This window comes from Aethalodelphis obliquidens, unplaced genomic scaffold (genome assembly GCF_003676395.1).
Source record: "Aethalodelphis obliquidens isolate GAN/ISIS:26980383/991018 unplaced genomic scaffold, ASM367639v1 scaffold2, whole genome shotgun sequence".
NCBI classification, from domain to species: domain Eukaryota; kingdom Metazoa; phylum Chordata; class Mammalia; order Artiodactyla; family Delphinidae; genus Aethalodelphis; species Aethalodelphis obliquidens.
The window spans coordinates 13,366,026-13,390,616 of NW_020837946.1; the positions used below are offsets into that span (position 1 = coordinate 13,366,026).

Sequence of the window (24,591 nt, forward strand, 5' to 3'; positions counted from 1 at the left end):
TCTTATAAGCTGTAGCAAAGAGTTTGGATTTATCCTAGGTGTGAGTGGAGGCTATTCAAGAGTTGAAAGCACATTAAAATGGTGTGACCTAATTTGTGTTTTTAAAACATCTCATTAGAAGAATGGATTGGAGGAAACAAGAGTTGAACAGGGAAAGCAGTTAGAAGCCTATTACTATAGTTCACATCACGGCTTGCGCTAGGGCTGGCAAGGAGGAGGGAGAGGAATGGATGGATTTGACTGCTGTTTTGTAAATTGAACTGACAGTTTTTTCAGATACGTTGCATATACAGGATAAGGGGAAGGGAAATCTGAATGCTGAGTCCCTAGTCTTTGCTTTAAACACTTAGACGCATGGTGGTGCCATTACTAAGAGGACAAGACTAGAGGAAGAGCAGATTTGGGGGATACAGGCCGAGAAGTACATTACGGATATGTGAAGCTTAATCAGCCTATTAGATATCCAAATAGAGATGGCCAGTGGGCAGATTCAAATACAAGTTTGGAACTCAAAGGCATGGCATGAACAGAGATACAAATTTGGAAGTCTGGTACAGACAGTGACCTAGAGGGAATCATGTAGGAATTTCTGTGTGTGTAGGAAACATTTAATGGATGAACAGAGAAGTAACCAGAGAAGAATCAGAAGGAATGTTCATGGATGTAGAGATAAACCAGGAAAGAGTGGGTCATGACGCCAAGAGAGAAAGGGTCAGCTATGTGGAATGGTGCTGAGAAGCTGAATAACAAGAAGCCAGAGAGCAGCGTGGTAGATGTGGCCACATGGAGGATGACTATAGCAGAAAAAACTTCCTTGGAGTGAAAATGTTAGGAGGAGCAATCAGAACATACTTTCATTTGGGAGTAAAAAAAAAAAACAACTAGAAACTTAGTTCTTGAAACTATGTTTGGAAATATCAGGAAAATTTAACCTAAATTATAATGTCACTTAATCTAAATTTTATTAAATAAAAATAAATGCTTTTTTTGACCGGGTACATCTTTAAGTGTGATTAAAAGCTCAAATTTAGAAACGGAAACTCAAAGATAATGGGCTTTTCTTTCCAGTGCCAGGGGCATATGGCTCCTTCCACATGGCTTCGTATCTTTATTCTAAAGCCCATATTCAGAAGCTAAATGTGTGTATTTGGGCCAATCTCGCCAGGCAAGAGAGCACATGCAGCTCAAAGAGCAGCTTCTGTGAGCCCTTTCTTATGTGTCAGGCCATAGGAATAAGCCAATTCCAAGTGCTCTGTATGTCTGTATTATTTTTAATTTATTTTACAGTTGATACACATGTTTAAAAACTAGGAAAAGAATTTTAAGAATAATTTCATAGTGCTTATAAACAATAATGTAAAAAAACCGAGAAAACAGCCTCACCTGAACTCAAGTGCAATTTTGTATGTAATGGCATTGTTTTAAAAAATCTTTGTGTGATTATTCAGTGATACTCATTAATGTCGCTATTTTTAAATTCATTGTTTGTAACTCAGTGAGCATGCTTTTAAATTAATTGAAATATTTCTCCAAGTTGCTGAAGAGCCAGCAATTCAGTAGCATTTAATGAATGAGCTTCTAAAAAGACACCCTAAAAGGACTTTTTCACGATGGGGAAACAATACTTGACAGCATGTTATTTTTTAGTCAGTCAGTTGAAAACCAAATTCAAGTTGATGGTTTTAGAGTATAAAATATTTCTTTGAAAATAAAAATTGATTCCAAAAATCTGAACTAATAAAACTGCTTCACAGCTGAGCTACATTTAAAATGCCATGTTCTTGAATTTTTTTAAAGAGAAGTACAGAATTCTAAACATCAGAAACCTATGACTTAATTTGTTAGGCTTTGAAGGTTCTAAACAACACTTTATTGAAAAGCTGGTGATTCAAAAAGTAAGATGTGAATGGCCATCATCAAAAAGTCTACAAACAATAAATGCTGGAGAGGGTGTGGAGAAAAGGGAACCATTTTTCACTGTTGGTGGGAATGCAAACTGATGTAGCCACTATGGAGAACAGTATGGAGGTTCCTTAAAAAACTAAAAATAGAACTACCATATGACCCAGCAATCCCACTACTGGGCATATACCCTGAGAAAACCATAATTCAAAAAGACACATGTACTCCAATGTTCATTGCAGCACTATTTACAATAGTCAGGACATGGAAACAACCTAAATGTCCAATGAGATGAATGGATAAAGAACATGTGGTACATATATACAATGGAATATTACTCAGCAATAAAAAGGAACGAAACTGGGTCATTTGTAGAGATGTAGTTGGACCTAGAGTCTGTCATACAGAGTGAAGTAATTCAGAAAGAGAAAAACAAATATCGTACATTAACGCCTACATGTGGAATCTAGAAAAATGGTACAGATGAAACTATTTGCAAGGCAGGATAGAGACACAGACGTAGAGAACGGACATGTGGACATGGTGGGGGGGAAAGGGGGTGGGATGAATTGGGACATTGGGATTGGCATATACACACTACCATGTGTTAAATAGATAGCTAGTGGGAACCTGCTGTACAGCACAGGGAGCTCAGCTCGGTGCTCTGTGATGACCTAGAGGGGTGGGGTATGGGAGGAGGGAAGTCCAAGAGGGAGGGGATATATGTATACATATAGCTGATTCACTTCATTGTACAGCAGAAACTGACACAACATTGCAAAGCAATTTTACTCCAATTAAAAAACGGTAAGATGTGACATTTAAGTTGAAAAGGTGGATTGGAGGAAATAAGTGAAGCACCATATGAGCTTTAATTCCTGATGGATTATCAAAGTAGGTGATTTATGTCCATTCACGAAGCAGAAATGAAAATCAAAAGGCAGCAATTCACAAAAACTTAATAAGGATTTTTTTCCTTTGACCTTCAATGTGTTTGGGGTTCCTACCTGAGTTATTTTCACATAATTTTGTATTTTTCAACTCTTAGCAGACTACCACTGCCACAAACCAAGAGTTTTTCTAAACTAAATTAAATTGGTAAAATATGAAACTTTTCCATTTTGTCTTATTTTTAAAAACGAATGCGTTGAATTTTATTTTATGTGTAATTGTAACAGTAAGGGAGCTGGCAGGTATTGCTAATATTAAGGAATTAAACTAATACCCCTGTTATAAACTCGCCATAATCCTGCATTTCAAAGAACACGATACTTATTAAACATTCAGCAAAATCCACAGCATGAGTGAGTCTGTACAGTGATGAACTTGGTCACAATGTATTTTTTGTATGTAACCTGCTTATCCACAGAATCCTGGTGGGCGGGAGGCATCAATTCAAGATTAAGTAACATAAACAAAAGTTAAAAAACTTTTTATAAGTATATTCATTTTCAGAAGCCTGTAGTTAATTACATATGTATGTATTTACATATATATGTATGTATATAATTATTCATGTGTGTATTTATATACATATGTCTGTGTATATAATTACATGTACATATATTGGGTTGGCCAAAAAGTTCGTCCGTTTTTTCCATGTTACAGAAAAACCTGAGTGAACTTTTTGGCCAACCAATATTTATTTCAGTCCTTGTTTTATTTAATTTCTCTTGCATTTGACATTTTTCTAGTTGAAAATTATTTCTTTCTGAAATCTTTCTTCTTCTGTGTCTTTGATAACTCTGGCAGCATTAAAAAAAATTTAGCAGCTTGTTTTTAAAAATCTCTCTCCACTCCCCCATCTCCTTTGTAAGCTGTCTTCCCTACTCCAGTCTCTATCCTGTGCATGTTCATATTTACTAAGATGCCATTCTGATTCTCTTCTTTTTATTTAATGCCTTGAATAGGCACTCACATCCCCTAATCTTTTGGGTTCAGATCTCCAGCCCAATTTCCTTGACTGGGCTCAAAACTCATATATCCAACTGCTCCTGGAAAGTCCTACAGATGATTCTCTGTACCAAAGAATTCATCTTTGTATCCTCATCCTATATATTAGTGAATGGCATTGTCATTCACTTAGTTTCCTATAGCTCCAAACCTGGGGATTTTCTTTTATTCATGCCCTTGTGAACCCTCTCTCCAACTAACCAACCCACGCACACAAGCAATGGATTTCCAAGCCTTTTGGTTGTACCTTCCTAACGTTTCTCAAATGTATCTTCTGCAAACACATCCTAACTTTTTGTTTCCACTCTGATCTCACTCTAAACCTGTGTTTTTTCATGTCTTTGTGACTTTGCCATGTCACTCCACCTACTAGAAGCCCTTTATAACTTCCCCTTTACCAAATTTCTACTTCTTTAAAACTCAAGCAAGAAACTTTCCCTTCCCTTTCCATCTTCCTTTACCTTCGCATTTGCCCTTTACTTCACATCTTCCTCTTCCTTCCTAGCACGGTAGTAAGAGGTTAAGGGAGCAATCACACAGAGGCTTGGAAGTTGAGTGAGCATAAGAATTCCAGATGATGCGGGGGAGAGAGCCACGTGGAGGCGCAGAGGTGCCACGCCCTTGGATTTGTCAGGACCTGGGGCACTGTGCAGGCTGGTGCACAGGAGATAGCTAGATAGCTACTATGGTTGGGAGACTGGTTACTCTGAACAATAAGTAAACTAATTGAACAAATAAGTAAATAAATGATAATGAGTCAGGTTTTTCACTATTGGATGAAATACTCGCAAATATGAAAAAGGGAAAGGCTAGAAAGAACCTTTGAGGGTTTGGATTGGAAATGGAGGTATGACATGAACCCATGAGTTTTTAATAAATATTCATGTACTGACAGAGATAGAGACATCATTGTAGCTGTGACTATTGTGTATGTGTATGTATATGTGTGTGTCCCAGAAACAATGAGCATAGATAGCAAGCACCCAGATCTTGGTTTCTAAGTGTCACCCCCACTAACAGGAGCCAGGGCTCTTTGGAGGAATGGCTGGGACATGGAAAGTGTAAGATGAGCCTGGAACATCTTGTTGGGTAAAGAAAGAGGTGCTCCAGAGATGATGCTCATCTGCCGTAAAGACACAGGAGCTACACTGAGGGGTGTACCTCTAGCCAAGTCTGAGACAAGTCGAGTATCACTATAAATAACGACAGTAAGAGATGGAAATTTATTGAATAAAATAGCAATCCATGAGTCTATACATACATATATATATATATATGTACCTATGTGTGTATGTGTATATAAATATATATATGAATAAAAAATGAGGGATAAAGGAAAGCTCATTGTTACAATAAAATATTGACTAATGTAGAAAGAATGATGGAACTAGAAGGTCACCATTGGTAGCCATCATAGTGGTAGTTGGTTCCAGTGGGAGTTACGAATGGTGGATTGGGTTTGATGAGTAGCAGGACATTGGTGTAATCTCAGAAAATATTTCCAAAAAGGCTAATCAATTACCAAAGGGAAAATGGTGACGTTATAATGGAGAAAACTGGAAGATGCCAACAAGACCAGAATATTTAGGTTAACATTAACTAAAGTCGTGGGAAAGTGGACTTTTTGTGCCCTTGATGTAATGAACTATGAAAATCAAATGTCACACTGGGGTATTACTGCCCCCAAAAGCATAACCTGAGTCAGATCATGAGGCATCATCAGGGATACTGACATTGCAGATATTTCTGAGAGAGTAAAGGAAATAACTAGAAGGTTTTGTAAGGTTGAATCATACATGTATTACAACGTATGAAAAAGAATATTTGGCAGGAAAAGTAGAATGAAGAAACCAATGAAATACAGTTCTGGGATCTGAGGAACCTGATAGTGGAAGGGATTCTGGGAACTTGCCTACAAATATTGTATTTTATATGTTATATATAAAATATATAATACATGCAATATAATATATGGTATTATATCTATTACATATAATATAGCATATTATATATAGAAATATTCTACTATATATAAATAGTAGTATTTTATCTACTGCCTTATTAAATAATATACTTAAGGAGGCTATCCCCTGTGTGATGATTTTATGTCAAAACCATCAATTCTTTCTTTTTCTCCGAAGATTGAGCCTTTTTTTGTGAGTGTGGCACTTTATGACCTCAGAAACAGCAGGAAGATTTCTGCTGATTTCCACGTGGATCTAAACCACACTGCTGTCAGGCAGATGCTCTCAGGGGCTTCCGTGGCTTTGGAAAATGGAAACATAGACACTGTCACTCCAAGACAATCAGAAGAACCTCATGTCAAGGGATTTCCAGAGGAATGGCTAAAATTTCCAAAGCAGGTTGCACTTTTGTTTATCTATCATGGGAGGGAAAATGCTAGTTCCAGTTTTCTTACCAATAGATTACATAAGATGAGCAGTTTTCCAAATAAAAATCCCCCTTAAAGCTGTACTCTAAAAAAGTAGAATTTGGGGGGCTTCCCTGCTGGCGCAGTGGTTGAGAGTCCGCCTGCCGATGCGGGGGACACGGGTTCGTGACCCGGTCCGGGAAGATCCCACATGCCGCGGAGCGGCTGGACCCGTGAGCCATGGCCGCTGAGCCTGCGCGTCCGGAGCCTGTGCTCCGCAACGGGAGAGGCCACAACAGTGAGAGGCCTGCGTACCGAAAAAAAAAAAAAAAAAAAAGTAGAATTTTGTAAATGTCTTCAGTGTGGTTTCCTAGATGCTTATTAGCTGTTTTGTTTGTACATAGGCTATATTTTCTGTAAGCAATCCACATTCTGAAATTGTTTTGGTGGCCAAAATCGAAAAAGTACTGATGGGAAACATTGCAAGTGGTGCTGAACCTTATATTAAAAATCCAGACTCCAACAAGGTAATGCATGATCTTTTTATAAATAATTTCAATTACTTTCAAGAAATAAAATCACACTGCCTTGAGGAATTATCAAGTTTGATAAATGTAAGTCTTGAAGTATTCCCTTGTTAGTGAAATGAGTATCAAACAGGAAATTTTTAAAGTATATATTCTCAGCTTATGTTTTTTGATCCTGCAATTTCTGCTGAGGCTCTATTGGTAGAAATAAATTTAAATGTGGATAAAACTTTAACCCCCAAAGACTAAAGTGTTAACAATAATGAAAAGTTAGGATTAATCTGACTGAAAACAAGGGAATACGGTTTACTAAGACATCAGCAATGCTTATGCTGAACTAAGTGAAAAAGTAAAATAGTTGTTTACCAAATTTTAATAACACCTAAATGAAGAAAGAAAGAGGAAAGAAAATACCATAAGTTCTTTAAATGGTGGAACTGCAGGACATTTTTTCTGCTTTCTTTTTTCAATTACCATATTTTCTATAACAATTGAATGTTGTTTTTTAATAGAAAATAAATACAAAAAGTTTATATTATCCACACAAAGAAGTATATTGGGAAAATAATGCATAATAATTGAATTTGAGGATGTGTGACAGTTTAGGGCAGTGTTTAACATATTTATGAGAATCCTTTAATTCAGGGTTTAGCAAACTATGGAGTGCAGGCCAAGTCCAGCCTGTCACCTATTTTTGTAAATAAAGTTTTATTGAAACACGTTACACTCATTCATTTAAGATTGTCTTTCCTGCTATAGCAACAGAGTTGAGAAGCTGAGACAGAGACCACATGGCCCACAAGGCCCTATATATTGGATTGGCCAAAAAGTTTGTTCGAAAGAACTTTTAGGCCAATCCAATATTTACCGTGTGACTTTACAGAATGAGTTTGCTGACCTCTATCATAACAAATAAAAAGAAATATAGGACAGCCTGTGAATGTAAATTTCATAACTCTTTCCATTCAATATTTTAAGACCTTTTAAGTCAGGAAAAAAGTTGGTATTCCAAGGTAAGGGTGTTTTCTACATTTGAAATTTCTAAACTAAAAAGAAAGAAAGCGTTATACAATAGTTTGAACACAGAGGATATCATTTGTCTCTTTACAAGGTAGAATCTGTGAGCCAGTAAAGCAGAAGTTTACTGAGTTTCAATATAACACGGAAAAGTATTTATTAATATTTTACATGGACTGTTTGTACAGTGATGTTCTAAACAATATTTATTTTTTTTCCTTAGTATGCACAAAAGATACTAAAATCCAACAGGCAGTTCTGCAGCAAGTTGGGGAAATACCGCATGCCATTTGCTTGGGCGGTGAGGTATGTTGACAATTGCAACCAACAGAATAGAAGTGCATTTATTGTCTGCATTGAAAGTTTCATTTTTGAACGCATCTGTGTTACCTGTTATTTTTAACATACCAACACCTAGAAGAATGCTAGTGTGTTCATCTTCAAAAATACCTTGAGCTCCCCAGAAACATGTGTTTTACAAGATAATTTAGCAAGCCAGCTCATAATAGACTGGGACCATGACATGTGTACAGTGTATGCATGACCAGGTATACAGTGGGTACTTGGTAGGATCAAAGCCAAGTCATAACTTCTTTATTATGTATATTTGGTCTAACAAACTCTTGATGTTTTATCAGTCCCAAGGGTTTGGTGCGCATAAAATTCAGATGGAAGCACTGTGATTTCTTATGCAGCTGCATGTTTTCATCCGTGCAGAAAACACGGGTCTATATATGGATGTTCAAATGAAACCATCAAATTGATCACTTGAACTCTCTTTGATTTTGGTACTGATTAGCATAGCCACATTTCTCAGTACCAGTTGACTCTCTGATAGAAATGCTGAGTTAATGTGGACACTGATAGTGGAACCATCCACCTGGACATATAACCTCTGCATAAAGGACAAAAAATGCCTTTCAGATCTGTTTAAACATCAATTACTACTGTCCTTGTCAGTCTCTTTGTGCCTTTATCAGTACATGAATTTCTTAAAGGAGGAAGTGCCTGCCATAGATATATGGGGAAAGGTCAGCAATGGACAATCTGAATGAACTAAAAAAGATAAATTAGTGCTACAAAAAAAGCAACCTATTAGGTATCCATTTGAATGTTGATTATACCCCAATGCAAATAACTTTAAAATCCAGAAGGACAGGAGAACTAGTTAGCTATGTCATTTTCAGGTCTCACAATATCCAGTTGTGGTGCATAACCAGAGTAAACTCACCCCTATTTTTCATAATTTTGATGTAGTTATTGAAAGTTGGAGACAGGTACAGGGAGGAGGAATGTGGAATTAGGGGCAGTGGTAAACCAAGGTAGACTCATGCCGTCTCTAGGGATTAATTTGCCCCAAGGCAGCCCTCTCAGTTGAGGAGGAAGAGACCAGGCCCAGGAATCTGAAAACGTGGTCCAGATCAGATACCACTTATAGATTGTAGCTTTGGTCAAGTTTCCTTTCAGAGTCTCAGGGTCTCCGTTTGCAGAATGAAACTAACAAGACCGCCTTGTGAACAATAGTGCAATCACAAGTGCAAAGGCATCTGTCATAGAGTAGATCATAAATATCATTTTATCCCCCTTTAATATCTCTCCCTACAGGGACAGCTAATGCTAGGATATTCTTCATGAATAAAAGATATTAGTTAGAAATACTGAACCCTTATGATGAACTTAGTTCATTTTATTCCTTGTAAGCTTCAAGAAAAAGGATAACTAATTGTAATTCACAGGTCAGACTTTTCATGTTGATAAGTATTCTCAGTTCCCACAAGATAATCAGTTGGGGCAGGTAGAGGGTAGAGGCAGGATGTCCTTTGGCAAAGTGAAATATTCCAATAGAGCAAAATTATAATAGTGAACACATTTTCTCTTTAAGGATTGAGGATTATTCTGAGTATTGTTTTAAGCAGACATTTTAGAGCCAGAGCTGGGTTCCCTATCTCAACTCTATCTACCAGTGAATATAGCAAGAACTTATAGTCTCAATTTTTTTGAATGTATGAAGAGGAATTCTAATACCTAATTTTACTATTTCAGGGATTAACAAGTACATAGATTTATTCAATAAAAGATAGCCATTATTAGAAGCCATTAGTCTAATATGATTATTAAAAGTCCCTGTGGAGATCATATCCACCCAAACAAGCCTCCCTTTCAGGTAAATTTGGGGCAGTGAAGAATAATGTGGGAGAAAGAAGTAAAAGAATTACCCATTATTGAAAGAACCTGAGCAGTTAGGAAAAGCAGTAACAACCCTACTTTGAAGTGGTCTTGGTCAAACGTGCTAGAGGAAAGATAGATGAAGTTTCTAGGGAGGCTGATAATATTACCAACTATTGAAGTAATTATGTCTAGGGCAGGAAAGCCAACAAAACCACAGGTTCATGCTACATGAATGCCTGATCACTGGTTTGGTTGTAGACCAGGGAACAGTATACACCACCAATTTGTGCCCATAAATGTATGATTTACATTTACATAAACATCTCTAGTAACTGAGAAAAATGATTAGCAGCACAGTTCTCCAGATAGACCCCTTGGAATATCTAACCACAAAAACAAGTACAAGATCCAACCAAAGAAGATTTTAATTTTCTTTCCACAGTGTGGAAACTGCTTCAAGTAAATGTTGACCAAATTAGAGAAGGGCTCTTGCTACTCATGTCGTTTTGACATAAGCCAGCCTGCTGACATAGTCCACTACCCTACTGACACCGCTGGTTCTCTGGCTCCTTTTCCTTTCTATTATATTTTCTCGATTGTAGCTTATTTCTCGACATAGCTTTGAGTGGACTCTAAAACCCGTTGGCCCTTAAAATCAAGTGCCACTCAAAAGCATAGAACTGACAATTAACTTTACAATCATATTTTTACCCGATCCAGTCATCCCAGCAGCTGCAAAACACACACTCATCACTGTGAACATTTTATCTAGAACATGCACTAATTTGGTACATGTTCTTATTTTGGGCACCAGCTGTAGCACCATTTTATAGCAAAAAAGCTTATATTTGGGGTAGGTAAACAGAATGCACTCAGATGGCTACAGAGGGCATTGCACACTCATTGATTCAGGAGAAAGTCAACCTTTACGAATGTGCCGTGTTGTTAAACTCTTTCCTCGTGTATCACCCCCAGGATTATGCGTGCCTAAGTCCAGGACAGGACGCTTTTTGATTCCTTTTTCTCTGTCCCATGCAACGTTCCAAATGGAACCGAGTAAAAAACTGGATTTTCTTTAAAATTAAACAAGACTAAAATAAAAATTTCATTCTTATAGCTATACGTTTATAGAAGGCACACAGCACAACAACAACACCCAACAGATGGTTGTCCAACCTCTGTTCAAATCCTTCCAGTGACAAAAACTCAAGTCCCACAGTGGTTCTTTCTTCTTTTATAGCTCCAATGATTAAATAATTCTTCATATATATATATATATATATATATATATATATACACACACACACACACAGAGACAGTTTTTTAAACTGCTTGACACTTTTATGTTTTGTCTTCCAAAGCCACAAAAAATGGGCCCAATTCTTTCTATATATCACAGCTATTCATGTTACTTATTTTTGTTAATATTTTTTTAAAGTCTTTATTGAATTTGTTACAATATTGCTTCTGTTTTATGTTTTGTTATTTTGGCCGTGAGGCATGTGGGATCTTAGCTCCCCAACCAGGGATCAAACCCGCACCCCCTGCATCGGAAGGCAAAGTCTTAACCACTGGACCGCCAAGGAAGTCCCTCATGCTGCTTATGAATGAAGCTCTCAGGGATACCTAAGCTTCTTTTCCTTTAGGCTAAACACCACATTTTTTTTTTTTTCAATCACACTCTAAACGTCATGGCTCTGAGACCTTCATTGCACATGGATCATTGCTCAACTCTGGCAGTTGGAACAGGGCATGGTGTCCCAGCCATCCTGAAACCATCTGTGTAAATGAATCAGTTCTCTGCTCTCCTGCCAGTTACCATATTTATGGAGTGGGGACAGAGTGTGAGTGCCGTGACCAGCGCCTCTCTGTGCTGCTGTGTTCTTCACAGCGTGTCCAATGTTAAGTGAGCTGTTTCCAGGACAGGGCTGGCTGCGGATAAGAGCAAAAGCCAGTGATACAACACAAGTCTACTGATATATTTGAAGTGACTGGTTAAATTTTTTAAAAATACTACTCAGTTTAACTTTCTTCCATGTTGGGAACAATGTCACACACTCAAACACAATCCCTGAATAATATTTAAATAAAAATAATCTTCAAGTTAAATATTTTCATTCTTCCTCCCTCAGTGTTATTTGATAGGGGACCTTTTTTCCCTCAGTTACTACTTCACAGAAAAAAAAACTGAGGAGAAAGGTTGAAGGAGTCTAAAAATATCATTCTGATAAATTCCTGGCCCATTTTCTAAATTATTTGACACTAAAGCTCTATGATCAGGTAGCCATTTAAATGGCCTTTGCAGCCTGTGTATTGAAATCTTTGGCTAATGTGAAGAGTAGTAAAAAAGTCTCGTTAAGGTCCTTAAGTTAGAAGAAATAAAGATTCAGCATTTCTCTAACATTGAAGAAAAATCAGCTACACATAGGTCTAATTTTCCTTTGATAGGCACAGAGTGTGATGAATTATGGGGAAGAAAAACGACATTAAGCATGTTAGGTACACTTGCTTTTCAGGAAGTGTGTTGCCCGGCATTACTATATTATTTGGATGAAAACAATTTATGCATTTTAACTAAATCTGTATAGTCCCATTCAAATGGATCAAGGAAGGAAATAAATGGTTCAGGTTCACAGTGTTCTCTTTATTTAATACAAAATGCTCATTCAGGTGTTCTCCATTTTATCTTTGTCTCTGCCCTAAAATTTAGGGCTTGGGCACATTTATCTCCATGAAAATGTTTCAAGAGTCTGGCTCTCTACACCCACATACATAACCTCATACCCTTTCCATTATTCATAAATTCTAACGGCACCACCCAAACTGACATGACCCAGGCTTGCCCAGGAAATAATGAAAAAGTGGTAACATGTGTTCCCATTCCTCTCCACCCCCCCTAATACTCTGTGGCTTTGACGTGTTACCAAATCATAAATAAATGTAGTTGTAATATGGGCTGCTGTCACTTTAGATACCAGGTTGAAAATAAGAAATTGAAGATAATAAATGCAGCGTATAAATGAAATTTTTTTCTAAGAAGTTTTCATGTCTTTTTATTTTATAAGTTCCTGGATTTTCTTCCATTATAAATGGGAAGTTGAATCATTTTAGTCAACTTAAAAATACATCTTCGTAAGTAATATCCAAGTACCAAGAGGGGAGCATTGGTGGTTCAGTGGTAGAATTCTCCCCTCCCTCCCATGCCAAATACCAAACTGAATAAATATTGTTTTCTTTCAGATCAGTATTTAAGGACAACCAGGGAAATGTGGACAGAGACTCAAGATTTTCACCATTGTATAGACAAGAAAGCAACAAGATTTCAACTGAGGACCTACTTAAACTAGTGTCAGATTATAGAAGGTAAGATGTTTTGGATACTCTTGAAATTAACATGAATCAGCTACATTGCTGCTGTTGATTTGTTATCTCTGCATAAACAGTACTCCATAACCAGATTCCCAATTATCCATACTCCCCCAGAAAGCAGATGCTTTGCAGATGACCTCTCACATGCCCAAATGACACCGTAAGAGTAAATTTGCCAGAATGATGTGGAAGGAGTGTGAGGCATTAAACTATGTCAGCTACCTATGGCTGTGTAACAAATCACCCCAAAACTTAGTGGCTTAAAACAACAACATCACTTATTTTTCTCTTGAGTCCATAATTTGAGCATGGCTAAGTGAAGACAGTTTGTCTCTTCTATATATGGCATCGGCTGGGAGAGGTCCAATGGAGCCAGAGGGTCCATTTTTGAGATAGCGCATTTGATGACCGGCAAGTTGTTGCTGGCTGTTGGCTGGAAACTCAACTGGAGCTGTGGGTTGGAGACCTTGGCTCTTCTCTCCATGAGATGCTATGGCTTGGGTTCTAAGAGTAAGTGTCCCAAGGGACAGACAGAAAATGTTCACTGCCAGTTTCTTAAGATGGGAAACTGTCACAGTGCCATTTCTGCCATAACATACTGTCAAACTGTCACAGATCCTAGATTCAAATGAAGGGTATATAGACACCTCTAAATAGGAGGAGTGTTAGGGGATTTTAGAGTATGTGTGAAACACCACAGAGCAATTAATTGCTGTGAATACAATAATTCATAATAGTTCTGTCATTCAAATGCTTTTGGAAAAGACAATGGAAGTTAGAGCTAAAAGAAGAAAAACATAAAAGTCACAACATTTTTAAAATGAATCACCATATATTCAGCATCTGATGATGGTAAGATCTTTCATGACAAGTGGCTTATCTTAAACTGTTGGTCCCCTGACACAGTCAGGATTCTTGTTCCCTTTGCCCCTTTCCCAAATATTAACTCTCTGCCTCTCGCATCTAAGAGTCAACAATTCCTTATCAATTAATTTTGTTTATCCAAAACAAAAATTATTTATTACTATGAAACAAGCATGATTAATATTTTCTGTGTCTTCAATAGAGGATATATTTCTATTTAACTAGAAGGGAAGTTTGCCCAATGTTCTTTTTTGTTCTGGAAAAAAATAAACCTTAGGAAACAAAAGTGGAATTGAACCAATATTATTTTTTTGTGATTCTACAGGACCACTCCTTACATGGGGAGACCTTCCTTCCCCTTATCAAACATCATGGTCAAAACCTCTATATCCACTAAGTGGAAATTAAGAATGCTTTTCCTCTTTACTTTTTTCCAAGTTTACTAAAGCCTGAAAAGTTGTAACACTGAGCAGAAGGGAATGGGCAAAACAGGAGAAGACCATACTGTCACAAAACCCATGTTATTGGTGTTTAGCAAAGATAGTTATCACTATGGCATTTAGAGGGTGTCTAGAATACCCAACACCATACTGGTGAGACATCAAATTATTTCATGGATGCCTCACACGTAATGACATTTATTCTCAGTAGTGTGCTGATAAATGTCTACCACTGACCCTCTAGGAGGAAAAAAAACTGATTTGTATTGATGGTAAATTTCTATGGTGTAAATTCTCCTACCATTGCTGATTTCAAGCTACCAGTGGGGTTTTGCCAAACATGGAGCTGGAAAGAAATGTGCACACCATCATATAACTTTTCCACCACACAGATAGATGTAAATAACCTCAAGAGCATGGATCCTCTCACCTGTAGTAAAACAATTACTAAGTGATGAATTTTCAGTACTTTTTACCTTGGTATTTAGTGTAATTTGTTTACTATAATTTCATTTTTAATAATGACTGTGTTTTACAGATGGCAGGCAAAATAACTGAAAATATAACAATCAGCTCTCACAGGCTGGGAAGAGCTGCCTCTCGAAGTGGATTTCCTGAGAGGGGTGACACTCGAAACTGTTCTTAGCAACTTTCACCTTACTATAAAAGAAGATAGGGGAGAAGGTTTTAGTAAAGAGGGAGGAAAAGAAAGTCAAGGACTCATGAATTAGAGTGACTGTGGGCACAGGGATAGGTGGTGAAGAAGGGGCTACATACACTTACTAGGGATCAGGGACAGGGCCCTTGTCCTCCTGGATTGTTGGTGAAGAGGGAAAAAGCAAACTGTCCACTTACCAGTTGTGGCAAAGACCATCCTTGCTCTCAGAACTTCTTAAAATTCCTCACGAAAGTGAATTATTTAAATCGGTTCAAATACTAGTACTTTCTGTTAACAAAAACTAAATATTTACCATTTACCAAAACTAACGATTTACATTGCACTCGTTTGGCCATATAAATGTTATCTGAAGTGGTGCAAATAAATTGAAAACATTCTTCAGAATATCTGTAACTTGACCCCTCCCTGATTTTTAATTTTTATTGGCAAAATCACATAAATTTTAGTTTTCAAAATAAAACCAGCTAAATGAAATTCTTCACAAGATTGTTTAGGGTCCCACTGTTTATCCTTATCAAAGCTCAGAATTACCATTGTGTGTTTTTTTTCCTTGACAACTAGAATAATTCACTGTGTGTGTGTGTGTGTGTGTGTGTGTGTGTGTGTGTGTGTGTGTTTCTGTGCTGGTATACTTTCACAGAGCTGACAGAATAAGCAAAACGCAGACCATTCCTGGAAGCCTGGATATCGCTGTTGACAACATTCCTTTGGAGCATCCAAGTATGATGATGATGTCACGGCTTGCTTGTAGAGTTTTGAATGTTTAGTGGCTTTTTGGTTAGTTGGTTGGTTGGTTGGATAGTTGGTTCGTTACAAAGGTTTGTTTGGGGATTTTTTTCTCAAGGTTTAGGATAACTGTAATTCATTATCCTATAGAAATGTGGGATGTCTTATTTCTCCATTAAGACAGACTGTAAGTATTGTAGGACAGGAACTATATTCAGGGTGACCTAATATTCATCTGGTATACACCATGCACGGAGCAGGGTGTTAAATTGTATCATTTAATCCTCAGAACCCTGAAGGGTTGCAAATGAGGAAGTCCGGTTCAAATAGATTGATAAACCAATAACCCATAATGAACAATGCCACGCTGAGCTGTCAAAGGGCTACTCTGAACACCGTACGTTGCCACCCAAGTGGCCATGCAGTAATTAAAGCTGGAAAGTTTTTAGACTCTGTTATTACACAGAGAGCATATATCTTTTCCAGAATATGGTCAAAAGTTCTATTTATGTTAGTGAAAATTTAAATTTCAGAAGCAGTTTTATTAACTTATAAATAAGATTCTTCAGAATTTATTTATTAAGTGGTGAGATTAGTTTATTTGGTTTTATTTTCCTTCTAATTACACCTTTTAGTGACTTTCTCAGTGATGCAAAGAATGAATAAAGGCATTCTAAAAAGAACTACAAACAGGGAGAGGATTATTACCACAGGATATTTGAATTACCATTAGCACTATTAAGTTTTCCATTCTTATGACTTTTCCACAAATCACTTTAGTATGAAATAAAATGAGCATTCTAACTTAAATCATGGCAAATCACTTTTGTATTGATCGGTGTGAAAAAACAGATGACAAAGTAAGCCATTTCCTCTACCTGATTTGTGGAAGGTTGCTTTTATTACCTAGGGAAAAGAAAAATAACAAAAGAGAAAGCTAAAATATTCTCTTTGAATATCCTATGATATTCTCTGATATCATGGGATATCAGAGAAATTTGAACATATAATAAAAATATTCTAATTGATTTTTGAAGAAAAATAAAAAAGCCTGTAATCTGATTCCCAAGCATATAGCTAACGATATAGCTAAGCGTGGAGCTAACCATGTTGCTTGTTTGAACACAGGAAGATTCCAGATGGGGTAAAGGAAGGTAGAAGGCTTTGCTGTCTTTCAGGGCCACAACTTCAGCCTCCAAACTGCTTAGTGACAAGTTTTGATTTATAAATTCCTACTGGTCTTTTCCCCCCTTAGGCTGTTTTTACAAGGTTAGATTTTAAAAGATTGTGAAAACTGAAGAGAAAAATAAAATTGTAACTATTAATGCAGAGGGGGATTAGGGCCTATGTTGTAAAATCATTCCATAGGGAAAATTACTATTAAACCAAGTGGTACTATCAGTAATAAACCCACTGGACAGAGTTTTGTTCCATCATAGAGCAATATTTATAGTGTGATGGCTAAAGTCATTGGGCTAGTCTTTATCTTAGAATATCTGGTTAGTATGCTCAGAGGATCTCTAGCTAAAATTTACTTTCTATATGAAGCTTAATACAAAAAGAAAATAGTTATAAATCCAAAAGATTTACCAGTCTTTTGAGATATCAGTTTTGATGTTAAATATATCACTGAGTATCTATCGTGCTTACCTCCTACAAAGTTTTCAGGCCAGCATAATTTAACATAAATTAGTATACAAGCATGGAGTTTCTATTTTGAGTAGATTCATCTTAAAATAGGTTAAGTACTGTTCACTTACAATCATATCAAGTGACAAACTTTTCTTTTCTGATTTTTAAAGACTGTGTAACATCGTCCTTTATCCCTATCAAGCCTTTCAATGTGACGGCTCAACCAGAACCCACAGTGGAAGTGGAAGAATTTGTTTACGACTCAGCAAAGTATTGCCGTCCTTACAGAGTATACAAAAATCAAATTTACGTTTACCCCAAGCACCTCAAGTATGATAGCCAGAAATGTTTCAACAAGGTATGATATGTTTCTGAGATATCATCCTCTCTCTCCACCCTATTTAGACCATATTAAGATGGTTTCTTGAAAGTTCAAATACAAATTACTATAGACTAACACTTTAGAATAGAAAACCATTTGAAGAAAATGTTTAATGAGAGACAGTGATGAGTTTCACCTTAAAAGTGTTTGAGGATGCACATTTTATAACATATGAGTAAAACTTTCTGAAATCAGCCCTAAATAATTTTGTTCCAAACTTTATTTTTAGTTTATTAAGAGACTCTGAAAATAGCCTACCTGCACTCTTTCAATATGAGTCTTTTCTTCCCTTTTAAATAATCTCTCCAAATCTTTCTGCTATTTCGGAGCACTATGAGTAATGCCACAAGAGAATTTTGGCTATTCTGCATTTTTCAGATTTAATTAGAAGCTACTTATTTTAGGCACTTGGATTGTTTTTTGATGTTATTATCTAACAGGAAATTACAATGTCCATTTTCCCTCTCTGTAATTTCAGGCACGAAATATAACCGTGTGCATTGAATTCAAAAATTCCGATGAAGAAGATGCCAAGCCCGTGAAGGTGAGCCCAGCCCATGAGGGAATACAGCACATAGGGGCAGGCAGGCGCCCTGGTTCTCCCCACCACCAAGGGGCTTTTTAGTTTCGTGTGCTGGAAAGAGGAGCAATTCAGTCCATTTGATTCAGATTTCCTAACATGTATCTGATTGAACAGCTACCATTAACTAGATCTATTAGAAATGCCAGTCTCATGGCTCTGCTTAGCTTTTCATGATTTGGAAAAAAGGAAGCCGTTCTAGTGTGAAATCAAGGCAACGATTCCCCTCTGGAAGACTTTGCCGTTTTCAAAGATTAGCCCGCATCTCATGAATTCAGCATGCTTGATTTCAAATGCAGCATCCCAGCTGGGCTTCATGTGGCCTTTGCGGAAGGGCTGCTGCCTACTGGCCTGATGGCTAATGCAGGGGGCCCATGGGGCGCTCACATTTTTGGAAGGTGCGTGTGGCCACCTGCCTGAGGACCTCGGAAATGGCTCTGGGAAGCTGGTCCCTGCTGTTGATCACGTGACTTAATAAGATCAATAAGACTATGAGTTTTATAGGAACTGGGCTGTTTGATCCTATAAAACTGCAACTGGATGGCAGTTTTCAGAGTTTGTATTTGATATATACTGTTTTTATTTTAGGGACTTCAAACAGCATAAAGAAACTTATAAAAATAGAGAGGAAAATTATTTTCAGTGGGCCTGTGGCCAGATCTTCCCAGTTTTGGTGAATCAGAGGAAGGAGATATAGTAAAGGACAAAACTAATTTCTAACTAATCCCCACAATTATCTGAGGTCACCTCTTAAAGCGCTCTGTCAGGTACCGATTGTGTTCTCTGTGCTCAGAAGGGTTGTAGCATTATTCAGAAGAACAGTAATCAACTTGAGTGAATGAATCATGCACAATAGAGAGAAAGAGTTCTTTAAAATTGTCCTGAGGCACTCTCAGCATCCCCAGCTTCCAAGTTCCACAATAGCATTAGCAGCAGGAGAGAAAAAATAAAATGAAATGGAATTGTCAAGCAAACAAAGGCAATGGCCAGGCGGCGAACACACCAGGCCTGCTAGAGAATCGCTTATGGGGAAAAATCTAAAAAAGAGGAGTACTCGCAGGTACATGTGACCCCTGTTTCATTGCATTCTAAAGCATTACTCAAGAGATACAGCTGACTGCAGTAAAGGGACTCTGAGCCTTGGGCTAAAGGGGCTTTTATGACAAGGAAGGTCCATATCCCATCCCCAGGCCTGATTAGGGGCTGGGACAGAAGAATAACACAATACAATGGAGCCTGGGACCAGCCCTACCCTTCCAGCTCTCATTCTTGGTTGGGGACTGGCATGTCAGGAGCTGGGGTCAAACCAAGCCTTGTATCACTAAGGACTGATCGCCTTAAACTCTAGACCAGAGCTGGGTACCGTGGGCCGCGAGAATCAGAATTGAACAAAGTATCTCTTATCTTCTGGTAATCAAAAGTTAGGTAGTAGTTAATTGATTCAGGTATTCAGTATTGATATAATATCTACATAGTGAATTAAAGCCTTCATATTTTCTTCAACAGTGCCCTGTTGTGTAATAAATACAGGACAGCAGATCAAAGAAGTTCAAGGTTAATTAGATGTCAGCTCAGCCTGGCAAGTTACCACAAAATGCACCTTTGTCCCAGAATGGGTAACTGAAGAGTTGTGGCCTTTTTGTGCTCAGGGTTAATTTCAGACACTCATAATTATTCAACTCATAACTTTTTAAACAGTGTATTTACGGAAAACCTGGAGGGCCCCTCTTCACCTCAGCCACCTACACTGCAGTTCTGCACCATTCCCAGAACCCAGATTTCTCAGACGAGGTAAGCCAAGCCTCCACTGCCCCCAGCAGCTCCTTAAAAGATGGGTGAGTGGGTAAGATAATACGTGATGACAAACACTCTCTCTAAACTAGCCCTCAGACTAAGGACATACCTTAGCAGGTGTTTACATAACCCAGTTTTAAAAACCACGTTAATTGACAGTTGCTCCAGGACTATGCTGCAAACTCATGTATTTCAGCACAAGATTTTAAAAATGTGATGTTTTTATTATATCATTTCTTTCAAATGAGACTAATTTTTTTCTTTTCTTTTTCATTGGTTAGGGTAACAAACATCGTGTTAGGTAGTTTTTACCAATCAGTAGCAGCATTTCATATCCTAAGGGAAAAAACAAAAAGGGCTAGAATATGAGCCAACTGTTGCTTATAACCCTCATGAACTTGAAGGAGCTTGGACTGCCTCACCTCAAGACCTGCCCTGCCAACTCTCAAGACTCTCTTCTTATGTGCCAGGAACCACGCTATACTCTAAATAGACACTATCTCACTTGATCCACATGGCTTTCTCCAGAGAAACAGAGCCAATAGGAAGATAATAGATAGAGAGATACATAGGTAGATAGATAGATAGACAGATAGATAGGTATAATTTAATATAAGGTATCAGATCACATCATTATGGAGGCTGAAAAGTCCCACAGTCTACCATCTGCACCCAGGAAAGCCATGGGTGTAGTTCAAAGACCTGAGAACCAGAGTGTCTATTGTAGAGTCCAGTTGAGGTCTGAAGGCCTGAAAACCAATAGTGCCAAGAACTGGAGAAGGTCAGCGTTCCAGGTCAAGCAGTCAGGCAGAGAGGAAATTCAACCTTACTCCGCCTTCTTGTTCTGTTCTGGACCTCAGTGGACGAGATGTGCCCACCCACACGTGCAGCCACATCTGCTTTGCTCAGTCCACCAATTCAAATGCTGGTCTCTTCCAGAAACACCCTCACAGACACACTGAGAAATCATGTTTGGCCAGCTCTCTGGGCATCCTGTGGCCCAGTCAAGTTGACACATAAAATTAACCTTCACACCTTCCTAATTTATGGATAAGGAAGCCGGCGATCAGAGAAGCAACTTTGACAAGGGCACATAACTATGAAGTGACAGTCAAAATTTAAGCCAGCCCATGTGACTCCAGAGCCTGAAGCGTCACTGCTCTGCTATAACCCATAAAAAAAAAACTTACTGGATTAGTAGTAAAGGACTATACATATGTCAGCTTGTATTATAAACAGCTTTAGACAAACAAGTTTCAGTGATTAAATTTAATTTCTAACTGTGAAGCTAAGGTCTGAACTAATGCAACCTGCCAATGTCATTTCTGGGATTTAAAATATCACATATTTTGTATTAGGTTCCTATTGCTACTTTAACAAATTATCACAGTTTCGTGGCTTAAATAACACACATTGATTACCTTACGGTTCGGTGGGTCAGAACTCTGAAATGGGTCCCACAGGGCTGAAATCAGGTGTTAGCAGGACTCCATTCCTTCTGGAGGTTCTGGGATGAATCCTTACCTTGCCTTTTCCAGTTTCTGGAGACTGCCCTTACTCCTTGGCTTGTGACCCCTTCCAGCAATGAGCAATTACTCTGACCTCTGTTTCTCTCCTCACATTTCTTACGACCCTGACTCTCCTGCCTTCCTCTGATAAGGACTTTTGCAATTACATTGGGCCCACTGGGCTAATCCAATTTAATCTCCCCATCTCAAGACCCTTAATTTAATCACAGCTGCAAAGTCCCTTTTACTGTGTAAGGAGACATATTCATACATTCTGAGGATTAGGACTTGGGGGGCATCCTGGAGGGCCATTATTCTGCCTATCACACCTTGTTACACGTCAACCATTTATAAACTTCTTAAAAGAACACCAATGAAACCACAGACCTGACTAACCTTATCTCCTTCCTCCACATCCATTTAATGCTCTTAAATTTTTTCCCTATAAATTCAGGACAGAGGTAAAAAAAATAGATAAGGGAAAGGGCTGTTACTACATTACAGAATATTTACTACATTGGTTGACGTCTTGACAAAGCCCATCTGAAAGGTGCATCCTCTGTGAACATATAAGATTTAACGAAGAAAAAGATGTTCTTACGGTTAAGTCTGGCTTTTAATCTCTCTCACGCTCATGTGCTTCCCGGAATCCTTGTAAGAGCCATGAGCTTTTCCACAAGAGAACATGTATATAATGAACTGCCTGGTGAACTCTGCAGTACAGATTCAAAACCATTTTCTTCTTTTTTATTGCAAAAGATGATTGCATTAATTATAAACATGAATATAAATTCTTCTAAGGCACTGCTAAAATATAATGTATTTGCAGTATTTGTTACCAAGGAGTGTTAGCATTAATATGCAGTTTACTGGAATTCTTGAACACTTGTTTCAGGCCCATGTATTCGAACTAAAAAAAGAAAATTTCATTCTACTGCATTGTTAGTTATTGTATGTTTTGAACTGTATATTGGCTTTTGTTACCAGGTTAGCATGCTGGTATGTCATGAATATATGTAAGCTGTAAACCATTCTAATTCAGGAGTTCTCAAACCTTACCAGGCACAGAATCACCTGGAAGGCTTGTTAAAACACAGATGACTGGAACCCACCCCAGATTTTTGGATTCCATATGTCTGGGAGGGGGCCTGAGAAATTGCATTTCTAAACAACTTTCTCAGAGATGATGATACTGCTGTTCCAGGGATGACACTGAAAATCTGTGTTATAAATTCTCTCCTGAGCAATGTGACAATAAACCAACTATATATATAGATGCACAGAGAGTCTAATTAAAAACTAGTAGATAATTTGCTTAGCTGTTTATCACCTTATTGCTTGATTTGATTGTTCAAGAAATTACCTAGTTGCTAATATTGAACTGAATGTCACTTAACCTGCATGGGATCCTGGGATTCCAGTGTGACATGTGTTCTTGTCCTGGAAGATCCTATTAATTACTGACTAGTCCATCCTCCTAGTGACTCAAAGCCCCCTAACATCTTTCGCCTTGGTTGCTACCTCTGTATCATCCTACTTTGCAAGGCCGTGGAGGGAATTAAATGACAACCTATGTGACAGAGGTTTGGAAACTGCAAAGCACTATCACATGTAGAAGGTTCCAAAACCTTTCTTTCCAGGAACATGGAGGACGCTCCTCATTAAGTATATTCTTCACCTATATCAATTTTATGTTTTTTTTCACAAGTGTCATTTACAGAGGAGAACGTGACCTCTTTCCAAAATGGCTCATTACTTAGTTACCACAGTGTGATTTTTTACACAATACATACCACATATCTTTTTGTGGTTTTTATAACAGATAGATTCCGTGCTCCAGTTACATCATTTGCAGCTACATGTTCCTCAACAATGTGACTGTGGACTATCTGGGGATCTTGCTAAATGCAGATTCTGATTCTGTATGTCTGGGGTAGTGTCTGAGAGTCTGCATCTCTAATCAGCTCCCAAGTGATGCTTATGCAACTGGTCCACGCACACACTCTGGGAGGCAACGACCTACTCTTCACTCAACTCATGTCCCTTGATGATAGGTCCTTCATCTGTGCCTTATTTACATGCTACTGTCATGTCTGTGTGTGTGTGTTTGTGTAATTCATGGTGGTATAAATTATCTAATGAGAAACACTAGGTATTCTAAGTTATCACCACAATAAAGAAGTAAAAATAACATCTTAACACATTACTGCTAGCGGGATGGATATTTATTGAGAGGTAAATCGTACTTCTAGTGCTGACTATTAAATTGTGGACCTAGATTTCAGTGAAAGACTTTTAAAAAGGCTAACATGCCTATGCTTTGTCTTGTCCTGACACTGGGAAAATGATTTCAATCTTCGCCCAGCTGTTATCTCTTTCATTGCAGGTGAAAATTGAGCTACCAACACAACTTCATGAGAAGCACCATATTTTTTTTTCTTTTTATCATGTCACTTGTGACATAAATGCAAAAGCTAACACCAAAAAGAAGGAGGCTCTGGAAACACCAGGTATTGACAGAAAGCAATCTGAGATAGCTGTGCATGTTATCTCTGGAACCTAAATTGGAGAGTATTTGAAAAGCTCTGATTTATTGAGTTTTTTAAAGTGACGTTTTATATCCATAAATGATAAATAGCTTTATTTTTACTCCTCGCCATGAAGATTTATACTGAAAA

At 37.8% G+C, this 24,591-nt stretch overlaps 1 protein-coding gene across 12 annotated transcripts in view; it reads left to right on the top strand.

Moving 5' to 3' along the window:
- Positions 1 to 24,591, top strand: part of DOCK10 (dedicator of cytokinesis 10) — a 280,915-nt gene that overhangs the window by 183,190 nt on the left and 73,134 nt on the right. For all 12 annotated transcript variants that reach the window (XR_003435547.1, XR_003435550.1, XM_027119931.1 and 9 more), the window contains exons 12-20: positions 5,997 to 6,218; positions 6,631 to 6,753; positions 7,994 to 8,076; positions 13,180 to 13,302; positions 15,932 to 16,011; positions 17,820 to 18,007; positions 18,510 to 18,575; positions 20,310 to 20,402; positions 24,300 to 24,423. Coding sequence is in view for 10 of the 12 variants with exons in the window: in XM_027119931.1 (XP_026975732.1) it covers positions 5,997 to 6,218; positions 6,631 to 6,753; positions 7,994 to 8,076; positions 13,180 to 13,302; positions 15,932 to 16,011; positions 17,820 to 18,007; positions 18,510 to 18,575; positions 20,310 to 20,402; positions 24,300 to 24,423 (1,102 nt within the window). In the remaining 2 variants the exon portion in view is untranslated. The remainder of the gene's footprint in view (positions 1 to 5,996; positions 6,219 to 6,630; positions 6,754 to 7,993; positions 8,077 to 13,179; positions 13,303 to 15,931; positions 16,012 to 17,819; positions 18,008 to 18,509; positions 18,576 to 20,309; positions 20,403 to 24,299; positions 24,424 to 24,591) is intronic.